This window comes from Schistocerca nitens, chromosome 1 (genome assembly GCF_023898315.1).
Source record: "Schistocerca nitens isolate TAMUIC-IGC-003100 chromosome 1, iqSchNite1.1, whole genome shotgun sequence".
Lineage (NCBI taxonomy): Eukaryota > Metazoa > Arthropoda > Insecta > Orthoptera > Acrididae > Schistocerca > Schistocerca nitens.
Window position 1 is genome coordinate 138,942,365 of NC_064614.1, and position 17,259 is coordinate 138,959,623.

Below are 17,259 nucleotides of genomic sequence, written 5' to 3' on the forward strand. Positions count from 1 at the left end.
ATTGGAGAGGTAAAATCACATTGCGTAGACTTCCTATATAGTTCATTTAAGGCCATGCATTATTGGGTATGAAATGTAACCAATATATTTGAATTGTATTTAAAGTTTAGACAGGAATGATACCTCTCTTCATTCTTGAGATATTGGTTGTTACATCCGTGGACGGGTTGTTCATGGCACGTACGAACCTTTCCTGCACTTCAGGAATAAAGTTGTCATAAAAATAATTGTATCTCAGAAATGGTTCAAGGTATCGAAGCGATGATTTTTGGAAATGACAGCATGCAGAAATGACTATTTTATCGTATGATTAACACTAGATATGTTTTTAAACGCATGAGCAGAGTGAAAACAAGACTCCCTGAGATTTTGTCTGAATTTTCATAGTCAAACAAAGAGAGAAACAAGTAAACGGGGTATCAAAGTGACCAGTGTGAGGTCTAGTTTTGCATGAAAATACTTAACTGCTTGAAAGTAATCAGGTTAATTAACAAAAAATTAAGGAGTTCAGTAAAATTGAAATATTTCACAAAAGCTGCTGCCAAGATATGTAAATGAAGTGTCAAATTTCAACTGTTCAAGACCTACCTATTTTGCACACACAAAGATACATTGGTGCAGTATTTAAATGTCGAAAATGCTTCCTTCGAATAAAGTACGTTAGGAAGGCAAATGAAGAGTCAGGGAGACCATGCTTTGTGAAAAAATCTTGAAAATAAAAACTGAAAGAAATCAAATATTTTATGAAATGATTTGCGTAAAAGAAAAAAAGTAGATCAGAGGAACATTCTGCATGTCTTTCAGTGATGCTTGAAATCATGAACAGAAAATGAGGTGCACCAGACGTTTCTCTAATATTTTTAATTCATACTTACAAATCATTACACAAAACGTTTGACTTTCTTTTCAAAAATTTTGTATGCTATACTATTACAGACTATTTAGAGTAATTGAAACATTTTGCTTTACACACTGCTGATGAATAACGTTCGTAATTTATTAAGAAATAATTTATGAAGAGTTTAATGGGATAGGTGTGTGTACACTTACAGATTGATGCAGTGTAAACAGCAAGCATATGACTTATGCATACAGAACTGTAACTGAGCCGTTTAAAATATAAGAACAACGCTGAACCGAATCCAGTACCTTAATGCAGCACGGAATTACAATCTGTAACGCTACAGCTACACCACAGATACCTATTATAGTTGGTTCACAATCTGTGTTCAGATGTGTATTTAGGGTAGTTAGTCATGTAGTCAGCCATTCTTTTTCATTTATTGGCTATTAAAAGTTCTTGATCATGTAAAAAAAGCATTCGTATTTAATTTATTGATGAGGTAGTAGAGTGATCCTCTGCTCATTCATGTGTAATCGAAGAATTTGTCTGGTGATCTTTGTTGTTGTTCGTATTTATGAAATTCTCCATGGAGATTCCTCCCTTCCTAAATTTCATGCACAACATTCGTTTTCGCTTTATTTTCTTAAACATAATTTTGTAGCCTTTCTCTTCAAATACAGTTTAGGGCCACCGTTTTGTAGAAACACCTGGTTGGCTCCAAGCAGCCATCTTGTAGTGCGACATGGTCCCTCGCACACAGGACACCTGCGCTTTTCGCCCATTGCTGTTGCTTGTTGCTGGAGTGTCACGTATCCAGAAGTCGCTCACTGTCGGTTGCTCATGTAGAACAAGGCCTTGGTGACCACATGGCCCCAGAAGTGTCTGTGGAAGGATAGTAGTCCTTCAATGCGGAGTGATAAGACCCTAAAATGTTTGCTTCCCTGCCTACGCCATGGGAGGAACATGGAGCTAAGTGGAAAACTGAGAAATACTGATACTTACCTTACACAAGGACTGATGGGATTCCTTCCTGGCCACAAAACTGTTATTCTTTCTGGAGAACTTAAGACAATTATGGGAAGTGACAGCCATCTGTAAAATGAAATGTGGGTCAGTTTTGATCAAAACAGCATCCCCTCCTCAGTCTTGGGCACTGCTAAGTTGTAACAAGCTGGGTGGTGATCCGGTGTCTGTCACTCCCCATAAGTCTAAATTTAGTTCAGGGCATCATTTTCCACTGAGACTTGCTCTTGCAATCTGACGATGAACTAAACAGACTTCAAGCGACGGAGTGCATACTTCATGTATGTAGGGGGCCAGAGGACAATAGGGTTGCTACCGGTGCCTTCATCTTGGCCTTGAAGGGCGATTCAAATTTGCCAAAAATGTCAAGGTGATGGTATAGAGTGTGTGTGTGTGTGTGTGTGTGTGTGTGTGTGTGTGTGTGTGTTTTCCCCTCCCACATTGATTCAAATTTCCATATAGACTCTATATATTATTGCCACATTGAGGGTTACCAGTTTGCATCATTTTGAAATCTTAATAAGAACCATAAGGTAAATTTGTCAGTTTCATCCAGTGAACTTAATCAGGTGACCTGCAGTTGAATAAAAGAAAAATTAGGCTAAAAACTAGTCACTTAAACAGGCTAAATATTGCACAACTCTCCCTGTCAGTGATCTTCATAGCAAATTCTCACAGAATTGCACTGATATTATAACTCACGAAGTCTCATTGTCTTATGTAACACTGAAGGCACACTCTGGAACATAAGCACATAAACATTCTGCCCACCCCCTTCGCAGAATCACAGCAAACGGTGAGCGCACAGAACTGTGTGTGTTCTGCAACACTAGACTATATAGACAACAGGCCGCTAAAGAAAGGAGCCTGCTTAGCACCTGTCATGTTTGATACATAGATTGTAGGATATCAGTTGTTACAAATGAAGGTAACCCAATTACAGAGAGGTGATTAAAGTGTAAAAAATGCCATACAGTTATTCACACAATTTGCAGAAATGCATATAGACAGAAGTAGAACCAAAGCAATTATATTTCATAAGAGGAACAAAAGCATGTGCTTCCACAACATTGTATCACTAGACAAGTAAAGCAGTGACTGGTGGATATAAAAACAAAGATAGCACAAATGTAATCCATTTGAATTACCCAATTTGATGGGTTCAGTTCTGTGGTTACTAAAAAATATCATAAGCAATTACATAGAATGTAGTTGGAACAGTAATCATCACTTACAATCATTATAAATAGTGAATAAAAGTGATTACAAAAATCGTATTGTAATTGAAAGTTTAAGGGTTAAAACAACTAAGCCGGATGGCTTCAGTTGTATGTTATCAGAATCAGAAATTTGCTGAGGTTTAGTAAGGAAGGACATTGTGTAAATATAGTAAGGTGAATGTTAATTCTGGACTGAGGAACTACATGTGTACCTAAGACCCTGAAGAACCAGAATAGTACACTAGTGTAGAAAACTGAAAGATGAAAATAACTTCCGCATGATGTCGGTGCCAAGTAACATAGCTCAATGGAACTTGGGCAAAACATAGAACTGCTACAGTATAATACAGAAGATAATTGACAGAAATATACAACAGGACGGACTGACGGGACACTTATTTCTGGGTTCTTATTGTGTTTCCACCACACTTAGACTTAAATTTTGTGACCTTCATAATTATTTTTACAGCTTATAAAACTGCGGAGTGGAAATTCAGTAGAGCGGATGGTCTGTAATTCCATAACAATTTGGTTCAACTAGAACACAGTTGGTGGAGAAATTATAGTTCACAGTCCTATTTGATGAGTACACTGTGTGTCTACAGTGTGGATTACCTATTTACTGGAAATGTTTCCATGTTGGAAATTAATTTATGCAAATTTTTAATTAAGGGCTTATTGAGTGAATGGTATCTGATTCAGAAAAATTTGGGCAACTAAAATGTACAGACAAATCCTGAAAAATAAAAAGCATAAGAGTTTAAGTTGAAAAAGTAAGCTTGTGAAAAAGATAGATTGCTATTCACTATACAGTTGAAACTTGGAGTTGCAGACAGGCACAACAAAAAGGCAACTAAACATGTTTGCTTTCGGCCAGAAAGCCTACTTCTCAAATGGGCCACATACACATGTGCGCACCCATGCATGTGTGTGCTTGTGGCTGCCAAGGCCAGATTCACAAGGCTGTGATCATGTGTGTGAGAGAGCTGCATTTAAGTGAATGTGAGTGTCTGTTCGTTTCAGGTGGTGGTCTTTGGATGGAAAGATATGTTTAGTACCTTTTTGTAGTGCCTGTGTGCAACTCTGCATCTCCATTATATGGTTAACAACTATCTACCCTTTTCATAATACTCTCATAACTCCATCCTGGATTTTCCATAGTTTGTTAGAAGTAAGTTTATATGTGACCAGTCTGCAATAACTGCAAGGCTCTTCATCTCTGAAGAACTACTGCAACATACATCCTTCTAAATCTGCTTGCTGCATTCCCATGATGTCTGGGGATGTCATTTCAACTAATCGCTTCTTTTAGTCAAGTTGTGCCCTGTATTTATTTTCTCCCCATGTCCATTCAGCACTGTCACATTACTTACATGATCCTTCCATCTAGTCATCAGCATTTTTCTATAGCACCACATTTCAACAGCTTCTATTCTTTCCTAGACTATCGTATTTACTCAAATCTAAGCCGCATCTGAAAAATGAGACTCGAAATCAAGGGAAAAAAGTGAGACAATTTAGGTCGAATGGATGAAGATACAGCTACAGTAGGTTGGTTCGAGTAGTAACCTTAGCAGGTTAAGCTTTACCAAGTAGCCATTGCTATGTGGCAGGTGCTCCGTCCGTACTTATACGGGTACCCTTCCTTTTACACATGCTTTGTCTGGTTTGAATCAATTGCTTATTTTGCTTTGATCTGATAAGTGCTGCTTTCTTCGTTATAGATGTTTGTCACTATAAGCTGAAAATGCATTATTGTACTGTCCTGCATTGTTTGTCGCGTTCTGATTGAGAGTATTTATGACCTGTTGCCACTCGCGGCATGGCTTGCCTTTGTGCTCGCTACCGCTGCTTACAATAAAGAGAGGAATTGTCTCATAACGAAACACTGACTAGAGACTATTTGTTGTTACTTACACTGCTGCTTTCTTTGATAATGCTAAACAAGAACCAAATAATAGACTGTATGATAGAGGCTGTTCTGAAGGAGAGTTTAGCGAAAAATTTTCTCCCTTTGAAAATCTTTGCAGGTGCCTCTTTAGTACATTGCATTTTGCACAGAAATTAGTTATCTTAGATTTAAAAGTCTAGTCAGTTGCTGTGCTTCATTTCTGACCGTATAACTATTCAGCATAAGAATAATATGAATACAAACATAACATGATATGTATCTTGTTCCACGTTTGCTGTTGTCTTACTCTAGTTTCGTAGTTTATTAGGCAGACAGGATTTAAATGAGATAGCAGCAAACACGAAAGAATACATGGCACAATGTTTACATTCATATTATTCTTATGGTGGAGAGAATACTGCATGACTGCATGTGATTTACGATTCATAAAAGTTACTGTTAGCAACCATCTCTCGTCACAGGTAGGAAAAAAATCAGAACGTAGAGTTTTCCATATTGACATACATCGCAAACAGACTTGCCAGTCCTATTTTCGTAGTAGATTTTTAGTGATGACTTTAAATGCAGAGTGTTATTGTTTTCATTCCGTAGATTGGTTTCATGCAGCTCTACACACTTTTCTATCCTGTGCAGAGTAGCAACACTTACAAAATAAGAATGAACATAACTTTGAAATTAAACGCTGAAATTTAAAAGAAAATTTTATTAGGTTTGTAATACATCTTAAATGAAATGTTTAAAATATCAGTCATGATTCTGAATCACTATCACTCAATTCTTTGTTGCTCATTTCTTTATACAGAGCATCGTCCTCCGTACCATCTAGTGCATCGGATATTGAACATTTTTTAAATGCTTGTTGCATAGTCTTATTTGGAATACACCTCCATGCATCATAAATCCATTGGCACACTTGCAACAAACTTACACATTGTACACATCCTGTTGGTGTCGGTTGTCTGTCGCTTTTCAAAAGCCAGTCTGTGTACATGCGTTTAAGCTTGTCGTTAAATGATTTATTCAAACAGACATCAAGTGGTTGCAGAATTGACGTCATCCTGCCTGGAATTACTGGCAAGTCCATTTTGCTTTCCTCTAGTATTTGTTTAAAATTTAGACGTTCACAGGCAGTAATTTCTGGCGTTGTTGCTTAACAAATTCATTTAAGATCACTTCTAGTGCATGATATCGCCCACACTTTGGCCCATTAAATGCTTTCCTGCTAGTTGAACATTGAAATAATTTGTCTCTCTGCAGTCGCCATCGCCTGACATTGCTCTCATCAATCCCGTATCATAGACCTGCAGCAAGATTAGAACTTTGTTCCACAAAAGAAATAACTCGCCTCTTGAAATTGGCACTATAATGAAAGCGCTTCATTATGGTTCACTAACACTGACAAGCACTTCACAAAATTCCACGAAGCAATAGGTGCTGGTACGTGAAATCTTAATGAGCCCCAGCCTATCAACCTGTGCAACAATCCTAAAGCCTTGTGCGTTGTTGGTATTTTTGTGTAAAGAAATTTATTTTTGTTGCTACGAATATTTGAAAGACTGCTACATTCAAAGATAAATAATACAGAATTTCTATTTACTTTGTTGGATAATGTACGAAAATGCAGTGGTCAAAACTCGGGGTGGAGAAACAAGCTAGTCTTACCTTCTTTTTGTTTTTTTTTAATTTATTTACTGATGCAGAGGTTGTGGCGCCAGTATTTATCTTTGTGCCTGCAAAGCATGCCTGTGTAGCGTTACATATATTAGACGGCAGAAGTTAGTTGTGGCGGCACCTACCAACATTTTTCAGGACTTTGCTTGCTTTGCACTCGATTCTAAGCCGCAGGTGGTTTTTTGGATTACAGAACTGGAAAAAAAGTGTGGCTTCGATTCGAGTAAATACGGTGAACTGTGTATTGTCGATGTTTCATTCCACACAAACAACTTCAGAAGAGATTGTCTAAAACTTCATTTTATATTTGATGTTAACAAAGTTCTCTTCAGTAATGCTTTCCTTGTCACTGCCAATCTGCATTATACATCCTCTGCTTCAGCCCTTATCAGTTACTTTGCTGTCCAAATAGCAAATTTCATCTACTGCTTGGTCTTGTTTCCTAAGCTAAGTCCTTCAGCATCACTTGATTTAATTTTACTAAATCCATTTATCCGTGTTACTAGAAATATTGAAATAAGAGCTTGTTGTCATTAAGACTGCTTCCAATGAAGCAAACTTCATCATTGTAATTATTGGATTGAAAACCACCGCCATATTAAATGGATGAGAAATGTGGTATGTTCAGTATTTTGGTTAGTTAGCGAGTTCTATTCATGCAATTGTTTTGTAACACAGTGGAATGTAAAGGAAAAGAATTATTATTGGACAGGAGCAGAATGATAGCAATTGGAATAGTTCAAGATTTCCATATTCTGACTGTAGATTAAAATTTAGATCCACTTACAGACATATATGTAATAACTGTGGGGGGAGAGAGAGAGAGAGAGAGAGATTAAATGTTGTTTGCATAAAACGTTCAATTTATGAGATGTTTGAATGTGCAGTGACAGGTATAGTGAAATCACATGCAAGTTTGTTAATTTAAATGTTTGTATTGGCAGGTGAGACTGACTGGAAGATCATTGCAATTGATGTTAATGATCCTGCTGCTGATCAGCTGAAAGGTAGGCTTGTGTTGTATTGGAGTGTATTACAGAAATAGGTGTAGTAAATATGACATACATTTTTATTAATGTTACTACAAGGAAGTATCTAGAATAGTATAGAAATAATTTGATTTTGAGACTTAAGAGTGTTTTGTTTTTTAGAATAACGTCATCACCTTCAGCATGGTTTTTGTGTGATATGTGGAGAATGTCTTGTATACCCCTGTCTGCATTCTGTTTTATTCTCCTTACTTTACCTTATAACATCAAAAAAGTCTCAGCAGTTCAGACATTTGTTCTTAATTCTGTTAAAGGGCATATTCCTCACAGTTCTTTTTTCACATGAATAGTGCTAGACAGAACTTCATATTGAAATAAATTTTGGCAAGCAAATTTGTGGTTTCAAATCTCTCTTCAATTTAGATTTCAAGGAAGAAAATAATGAATTTTTTGAAAATATAGTATAATTTGATAAACAAAAAATCTGCTCACCAAGTGGCAGCAGGATAAAACACAAGTCAGCGAAATGTGCAAGCTTTCAGAGCCACTAGATCCCCCTGCTGGTGGAAGAAGGAAGGAAGAGGGATGAAGGAAAAGAACTGACAAGGGTTAGGAAATAGGGAGAATTATGGAAAAATGTCCCAGAACCCTGGGTGAGGGCAGGCTTACCAGAAGGTTCTGCACGGCTGCCAACTATTACGGATTACGGATTGTCCTTAATAGTTGTGGATATATCACCTTAATTACAGAGTTACAGAAAGTTACTGAAAAATTACACAAATAAACATCGTACAATTTGACTTTCAAATGATTATAGTGTGTAACAGTTTCCTTCCTGAGTATGCAATAAACCTGTCGGCGAATCATTTAGTCACCGCAGTTCACTAATGGTGGGTGTACACAGAGTTTGAAACATGCTCTGAAACATTGTTCAAAGCCAGTACTGGCTAATGATGTTTGCAATATGTTGTCAACATGTTAGCAATGCAAAAAAGTCTTCTACGGCTGTGTCACCACAGATCAAAGAGACAATGTTCCTGGTGTGCTATTGCAAAATGCTGCTGCCTGTAGTGTTGTGTGTTGTCTTTTCCTTTGTTCCTTTACAAAATAGTGGACAAGAAGCAAAATTACAATTTGCCACCATGGGGCAGAGCGCCTCCCCCCTCCAAATGAACCACGGACATAGCTGTTGGTGGGGAGGCTTACATGCCTCAGTGATACAGATAGCTGTACTGTAGGTGCAACCACAACGGAGGGGTATCTGTTGAGAGGCCAGACAAACATGTGGTTCCTGAAGAGGGGCAGCAGCCTTTTCAGTAGATTCAGAGGCAACAGTTTGGATAATTCACTGATCTGGCCTTCTAACATTAACGAAAATGGCCTTGCTGTGGTGGTACTGAGAGCAGCTGAAAGCAAGGGTAAATTACAGCTGTAATTTCTCCGGAGGGCATGCAGTTCTACTGTATGGTTAAATGATGATGGCATCCTGTTGGGTAAAATATTTTGGAGGTAAAATAGTCCCCTATTTAGATCTCTGGACGGAGACTACTCAGGATGTTATCACGAGGAGAAATGCGTTAACATGGGGTATAGATTTGTCAGGAAGTCCTTCCAGAAAGTATTTGTATGGAAGTGAAACATGGATAATAAAAAATTGAGGCAAGAAGGCAATAGAAGCTTTTGAAATCTGGTGCTACAGAAGAATGCTGAAGATTAGATGGGTAGATCAAGTAACTTATGAGGAGGTACTGAATAGAATTGGGGAGAAGAGGAATTTGTGGCACAACTTGACTAGGAGAAGGAATCTGTTCATAGGACACATTCTGTGGCATCAAGGGATAACCAATGTAGTATTGGAGGGAAGTGTGGAGGGTAAAAGTCGTAGAGGCTGTAACGACGCAGGGTTGCCCACTGCTATCTTGTTTTGGTTTTTACACTCGTTCAGTAACTTAGTTAAGCAATGAACTACTACTACTACTACCATTACTTCTTCTTCTTCTTCTTTTTACTACTACACAGATTCTGTAGCCTTCAGCCTCATAGTACAGAATTCAGAAATAGTTTAAATAAAATTCCCCTTGTAAAATCTATTTATTTCAGTACATTCTAATCTCTATTCTGAAAGTAATGAGCTAATTAGTTTTATTGGAAATGCATCCTATTAAAAGTTACGAACAATGACGTATATTGTGCAATGCATATTAAGTAAAATTTGAGTGAGCTAATAGGTCAAGTGCAGCTATAAGACTGCATCCAAAAGAAAGCCTAAATTTTACTGATTCCAGCAAAGTGTTTAAATTAACCTAAAGTCTATTAGTTAAATAGATATTAAGACTTGAAGTCTCTAGCCTGTATGACTTTCAGTGCCAGTTGTGACCAAACTACTGAATAATTCTGAGATCTGTTTTGATACTTTTGCTACCTATATTTTTTTACATAAAGTGACTCCAGTCTCAACTTTGTAAGTGCATTAATTAAGAATTAAGTGAATCTGAATAAGTAAAAATTAACGTTCAAGAGGGCTGCCATGGTTATATGTCGGGAATTCCCACTGCGGATGCATAAGTTGGTTCTGCATATTTAAATTGATACAGCTCACTCATGTTATTTAAGTAATAAAACCCAATAGGTAACTTCAAAACCAATTAGAAAGGATCGTTTTTAATGCTGGGAAATTATAAAGTATAATATATAACAGAAATAGTCAAGTATTCAAGCACTTCTCTATATAAGGTCCAAGCTGGTGCAGTTCTCAGTTCTCGGTCAGATTTTCATGGAGCAAAATTGCGACAAGTCGGTGCCGGAATGTGATGTGATAATACTTGAAACAGAAGCTTAACTTTTCCGGTCAGTACCAAAATAGTGTAATTGTATTCGGCTTTGAACATTTAACACGTATTGTGAACATTGTTAAGGACTGGAAGTTCTTGACCTACCTAATGTGACGATTATTAAGTGTAAGAGGCCTGGTCACATTAATATTGGGTGTGTGAGTGATACCAAATAAATCACACTGTGGTTGTCATAAGTGTTCAACAATGAATATGGTCTTGACTTTTGATTTTGGAAAACATAATCTAGGATCCTGGCTTCTTAACTGTAGTGTGATTTAGATGAGACGGACGCAGCTACCGAGAAGACAATATTGAATATGCAAAGCAAGGTAGGCCAGGAACACTGCGCACTATCTACTGGGTGAGAAAATGTTTCACTACATCCGGTTGTGACGTGAACTTTAAGTGGCACTAATACAAGGATTCAGCCTGGCACATTACAAGGCACTCTAAGGGATGAATACACTAAGCAGATTCATAAGGGTGTATGTAACAGTAGTTAATCAGATAAGCAGCAGCTTGCACAGGATAGGATAGCACAGAGAGCTGCATTAAACCAGTCCTTCGATTAAAGACCTTAATGAGGCAGAGGAGTGGCTCTGGAACTTTTGGAGTTGGTTTCCAAAATATTAAACAGAAATGTTACTCCCTACAAAAAATGCTGTGTTGCTTTGCACAGCAGCAGTGAAATAGATAAAAAACGTACATCAGTGGCAAAAAACAGTCAATACCATCACTGCGCAATAGTGATCGAAATGTCACTGATGATGGTGCCACTAAAGCGGAGTTACTAAATACAGTTTTCCGTAATTCCCTCACGAAAGAAGATGAAGTAAATATTCCAGAATTTGAAACCAGAACAGCTGTTAACATGAGTGACACAAAAGTAGATACCTTAGGTGTTGCGAAGCAACTCAGTCACTTGAGAAAGGCAAGTCTTCCGGTCCAGTTGGTATACCAATCAGGTTCCTTTCAGAATATGCAGACACAATATCGCCTTTCTTAATATACAACTGCTCACTTGACGAAAGGTCTGCTCCTAAAGACTGGAAAGTAGCACAGATCACACCAATATTCAAGAAAGGAAATAGGAGTAACCCATTGAATTACAGACCCATATCACTGACCTCAGTTCGCAGTAGGATTTTGGAGCATATACTGTACTCGAACATCATGTATCACCTTGAAGAAATTGACTTATTAATACACAACCAACACTGATTCAGAAAATATCGTTCTTGTGCAACACGGCTAGCTCTTTATTCCCATTAAGTAATGAGTGCTGTCGACAAGGGATCTCAGATCGATTTTATATTCCTAGATTTCAACTATTAATCAAATTACGTGCATATGGAGTATCATCTCAGTTGTGTGACTGGATTCGTGACTTCCTCTCAGACGTCACAGTTTGTAGTGATAGACGGTAAATGATTGAGTAGAACAGAAGTGATATCTGGTGTTCTGTAAGGTAGTGTCATAGGCCCTCTGCTGTTCCTGATTTATATAAATGATCTAGTTGAGAATCTGAGCAGCCCCCTTAGATTGTTTGCAGATGATGCTGTAATTTACTGTCTAGTAAAATCACCAGACGATCAACTACAATTACAAAATGATCCAGAGAATTTCTGTATGGTGCGAAAAGCGGCAGTTGGCACTGAACAAAGAACAGTGTGAGGTAATCCAGGTGGCTACTAATGAAATCTGATAAATTTTGGATATAAGAGATATCGCACAAATCTAAAGGCTGTCAATTTCGACTAAATACCTAGGAATTACAATTACAAGCAACTTAAATTGGAAAGACCACATAGATAATATTGTGGGGAAGGCGAAACAAAGACTGCACTTTGTTGGCAGAACACTTAGAAGATGTGACAAACCCGCTAAAGAAACAGCCTACACTTGTCCGTCCTCTGCTGGAATATTGCTGTGCAGTCTGGGATCCTTACCAGGTAGGATTGACGGAGGACATAGAAAAAGTGCAAAGAAGGGCAGCTCGTTTCGTGTTATCGCGCAATAGGGGTGAGTGTGTCACTGATATGATACGTGAGTTGGGGTGGCAGTCACTGAAACAAAGGAGGTTTTCTTTGCGGCGAGATCTATTAACGAAATTTCAGTCACCAAATTACTCTTCCGAATGTGAAAATATTTTGTTGACATCCACCGACCTAGGGAGAAATGATCATCGTAATAAAATAACAGAAATCAGAGCTTTAACGGAAGTATTTAGGTCTTCCGTTTCCCCACGTGCCATTCGAGAGTGGAATGGTATAGTAGTAGTATGAAAATGATTGAATGAACCTTCAACCAGTCACTTACATATGAATTGCAGAGTAATGATGTAGATGTAGAAATTGAGTCCCTTGTTCCCCAATACTGCAGCAGCAGCAGCAGCAGCAAAAACAGGATTTGTTATGACTTGCAAAAAATTTGTCATTAGCACTTCAAATTATGACAGTTTCTGTGAGGTGGAATTGAATGTCTATGGGAGACAAAAGTAGGTATTCAATATGATGTGTCAGGGGGAGGCGAGTTGGGAGTCAACAACTAGATTCCATAAATCACATTCATTGGGAATGAGAGTGACATTGATACTAAAGAAATTTTCTTTATTGAAAATGGTAATTCGGAGATATTTTAATGTGAAACTAAAAATAAATATATGTTAGATGTATCTTCTATGATCTTAGAAGAAAGATTAAGGAGAGGCAAACCTACGTTTCTAACATTTGTAGACGTAGAGAAAGATTTTGACAATGTTGACTGGAATACTCTCCTTCAAATTCTAAAGGTGGCAGGGGTCAAATACAGGGAGCGAAAGGCTATTTACAATTTGTACAGAAACCAGATGGCAGTTATAAGAGTCGAGGGACACAAAAGGGAAGCAGTGGTTGGGAAGGGAGTAAGACAGGGTTGTAGCCTCTCCCCGGTGTTATTCAATCTGTATATTGAGCAAACAGTAAAGGAAACAAAAGAAAAAAATTTGGAGTAGGTATTAAAATCCATGGAGAAGAAATAAAAACTTTGAGGTTCGCCGATGACATTATAATTCTGTCAGAGACAGCAAAGGACTTGGAAGAGCAGTTGAACAGAATGGACAGTGTCTTGAAAGGAGGATATAAGTTGAACATCAACAAAAGCACAATGAGGATAATGGAATGTAGTTGAGTTAACTTGGGTGATGCTGCCGGAATTATATTAGGAAATAAGACACTTAAAGTAGTAAATGGGTTTTGCTATTTGGGGAGCAAAGTAACTGATGATGGTTGAAGTAGAGAGGATATAAAATGCAGACTGACAATGGCAAGGAAAGTGTTTTTGAAGAAGAGAAAAATTAACATGGAGTATAGACTTAAGTGTTAGGAACTCGTTTCTGAAAGTATTTGTATGGAGTGTAGCCATGTATGGAAGTGAAACATGGACGTTAACTAGTTTGGACAAGAAGAGAATAGAAGCTTTCGAAATGTGGTGCTACAGAAGAATGCTGAAGATTAGATGGGTAGATCACATAACTAATGAGGAGGTATTGAATAGAATTTGGGAGAAGAGAATTTTGTGGCACAACTTGACAAGAAGAAGGGACCGGGTGGTAGGACATGTTCTGAGGCATCAAGGGATCACAAATTTAGCATTGGAGGGTGTGTGGAGGGTAAAAATCATACAGGGAGACAGAGATGAATACACTAAGCAGATTCAGAAGGATGTAGGTTGCAGTAAGTACTGGGAGATAAGGAAGCTTGCACAGGATAGAGCAGTATGGAGAGCTGAATCAAACCAGTCTCAGGACTGAAAACCATAACATCATCATCTTCTTTAAAATCGGAAAATGTTTGAAGTATAGTGTTCAAAGGCCTAAACCAGAGTCTAAATATTTAAATTTTCTGGTGCATGGGGAGGGAAGGGGCGGGCAGTGGACAGGGTCGGATCTCCCATCCATGTCTGCATTGTGATCACTAGCAGCCTCTTCTCTAGGTTGACAGCTATGGTTCTGGGTGACTTCTCCATAAATCTGTTATTTTCTAAACATTGACAGTCCTTTTCCATCATGTTTCTCCTTTCCCTTTAACCCTTCTGCCAGGAGGAGCCCGCACTGGATCCGAAAGCTTGCACATTTCATTAACTGTGTATATGTGTGGTCGGGTGCGATGCGCGTGTGGGATGCGATGCGCGTGTGTGTGTGATGTGATGTGCGAATTTATCTGCTAGTTCTATTATTAGACACTTTTACAAGCATTTTACTGCATCATAATTTCCCAAATCATTTAATTTTCGTAAATTACCAGGTCTTCAGTAACAACTCGTGAAAAGTTCAGTTTCACTAAAAATACTCCATAAAAATGGATGTGACAACACAAAAGGAGTAACCAGATTTGAATTTTCCACTAAGTTATCCAGAAGCCAATCTCATAATTATGCTTTAGTGTTTGTAAGGTACAGAACATTTGTAACTCTGAATAAACCTTGTTGACACGCGGCATAAGCACACATGCCATACAAATACATAAGAAATGGTGCACAGTATAATTCCTAGTATCACATTGGTAAGAAATTACTTAGTAAAATCAGTATTAGGTACAACTAGCTGTTGGCTTGTCAGATAATTCAAACATGGCTGTGTGGTTCAGATCACCCTGGCAGACTTTTTTGTTATTGCCGTAGTGTTGCATATCTTGAGCATAAAATTGACAGAGCAGAGAGATTGCAGTTCTTACAATATTTTTGAGCCTGAAAAGGCCTTGCACTTAAATGGCATCTGCATTTTGCAAGGGAGAAAAGCAGGAATAGGGTTTGAGTGACATTTCCAAGTGTCCTTGGAGTTCTCGGTGTGGGGTCAGGCCACTTATCGTGCATAGTGCTGCAGGTGGTAATTAGTCCAGAAAAATAACCCTATGATCTGGAAAGTATCCCTGCACCGTAACTGACTTTCGCACTGGACCTGGTTATGATGGGGATGGGGATGGTTTCCTACCTCAGAACATAGTTCCCACATTGCTAGTATTTTTGTTATATCTGATCTTCCTCATGAACCATTGAAAGTCCACAAGAGGAGATCCAGCTCCACATTACCAAACACACAGGGTCAATGCAAGAAGACTTGTTCATATATTTAACGTCTAGATAGTCTCCGTCTACCCTGTGTACTCTGCTGAGGAAAATAGTGATTTGTCAGAAAATGTTTTTTCAGTTACGATTAACATGGTCTCCTGCAAACAGGAGGTACCTGTCATTATTAATTTGATGACCATACTTTCCCTTGTAGCTCCATCTTTACCTAACCTTTATCCACCAACATGCAAAAAGTGGTTGTGTTCCTACTGCACTTCATTTAACAAGTTTACCCCAATTTATTCACAACTTGACTATCATAAGTCAGTGTTGAAACAGGCCAGAGTCCGATTGTTGCATACCTACTGGATTCTCCAGTTCCAAGTTAAAATTTTATCTTCTAAAAAGCAGGGCTTTTAGAAATGCCCTACCATGCCATGGACTGAACTCCAATGCCAAATAATTATCTCCTTCCTCAAGAGCAGTGATGTGTTCGAATAGGACATTGATTCTAAGTTATGACTCAAGAATAAAGTGCCTGGAGTCTGAGGTTGAATGGGTTTCTCACCTAAACTTAACTGTCATTTTCTACCATACAAGAATGATGTACTTCCACGCGTGTGTAATTCACCATGTTACTGTGATAAGACCACCATGTGAGATACACAAGGTAATACACCACACTATTCTACAGGAAAACCCTGTATAATTAAATTATTGTTTCGCCAAGGTGGCCACATTTTCTTTTGCTGATCTGCAAAAACACACATTGACTACTTGCTTCTCATTGGCTAGAGGCAGCAAACAAGTTTTGTGGCATTGTGTAAGGGAGCAGTGTTGGTTCTAAACTATATAAAGTTATGTGGTGGAATCCATGCAATACTTCATATCTGCATTAAACTAAATGTTCTATTGTGAAGGTTGTTAGATTGCTTTAAATAAACATTCAGGGTATGTTACTTCAGAACTGTTCACAAAAAAATTAGGAGTTGAATCTGGAAAGTTTCACATAATTACTTTACCCTGCTTTTTCGTGTCCAGAGATGTCAATTTTTTGGCCCAGTTCTGGGCTAAGTCAAAAGCTTCAGGCTTGCTTACCCAGAGATCATCTAAGGAGCACTGTGCAGGAAAATTTCAGCACGCTAAATGATGATCCATGTTTCATATTTCTCCGCTGTTGCACTTATCAGGTTCTAATAGGCTCCATTTTATCGGATACGTTTTCCAGGGATTCTGATACAATTTTGCATTTCCCACGACATGTATTGTCATTCAACATCACTTGGTGGATGTTCTGAAATAGGGTATCAGACAGGGGGTTCGTCCAAGATGTAACTGAGGAACTGATGTCTTGATTTGTCTCTTTAATCCATAGAGGCTACCATATAGTGGATAAAACCGTATGTCCCTTTGAGCTGCTCATTACATTCATGAGGTACCCTTTGGGACTGCTGAAACCTAAAGCTTGTGGTAGAGTTTTTCCAGTGGAATGCACTTCACGCATACTGTGATTAGCCTAGGGGTTTCATTAAGGATTGTATCGATCTCCTTTTCATACGCTGGTCTAGACCAGACAGGGCAAGTGTAATTAGTTGCGGAAAAGTGCTAAAGCGATGGTTCTATGCACAGTAGGTTTGACGTCCCACTTAAGTGGTGTTAGCTTTCTAAGAATTCTGCTTCTTTCAGTTACCTTATTTTATGTTTTATCACATTGATTGTT

The 17,259-nt window shown here is 38.2% G+C and overlaps 1 protein-coding gene across 3 annotated transcripts in view; it reads left to right on the top strand.

The window, feature by feature from the left end:
- Window positions 1-17,259, top strand: part of LOC126243332 (inorganic pyrophosphatase) — a 139,417-nt gene that overhangs the window by 98,432 nt on the left and 23,726 nt on the right. For all 3 annotated transcript variants that reach the window (XM_049948156.1, XM_049948157.1, XM_049948155.1), the window contains one exon: window positions 7,615-7,677. In XM_049948156.1, the coding sequence (XP_049804113.1) occupies window positions 7,615-7,677 (63 nt within the window). The remainder of the gene's footprint in view (window positions 1-7,614; window positions 7,678-17,259) is intronic.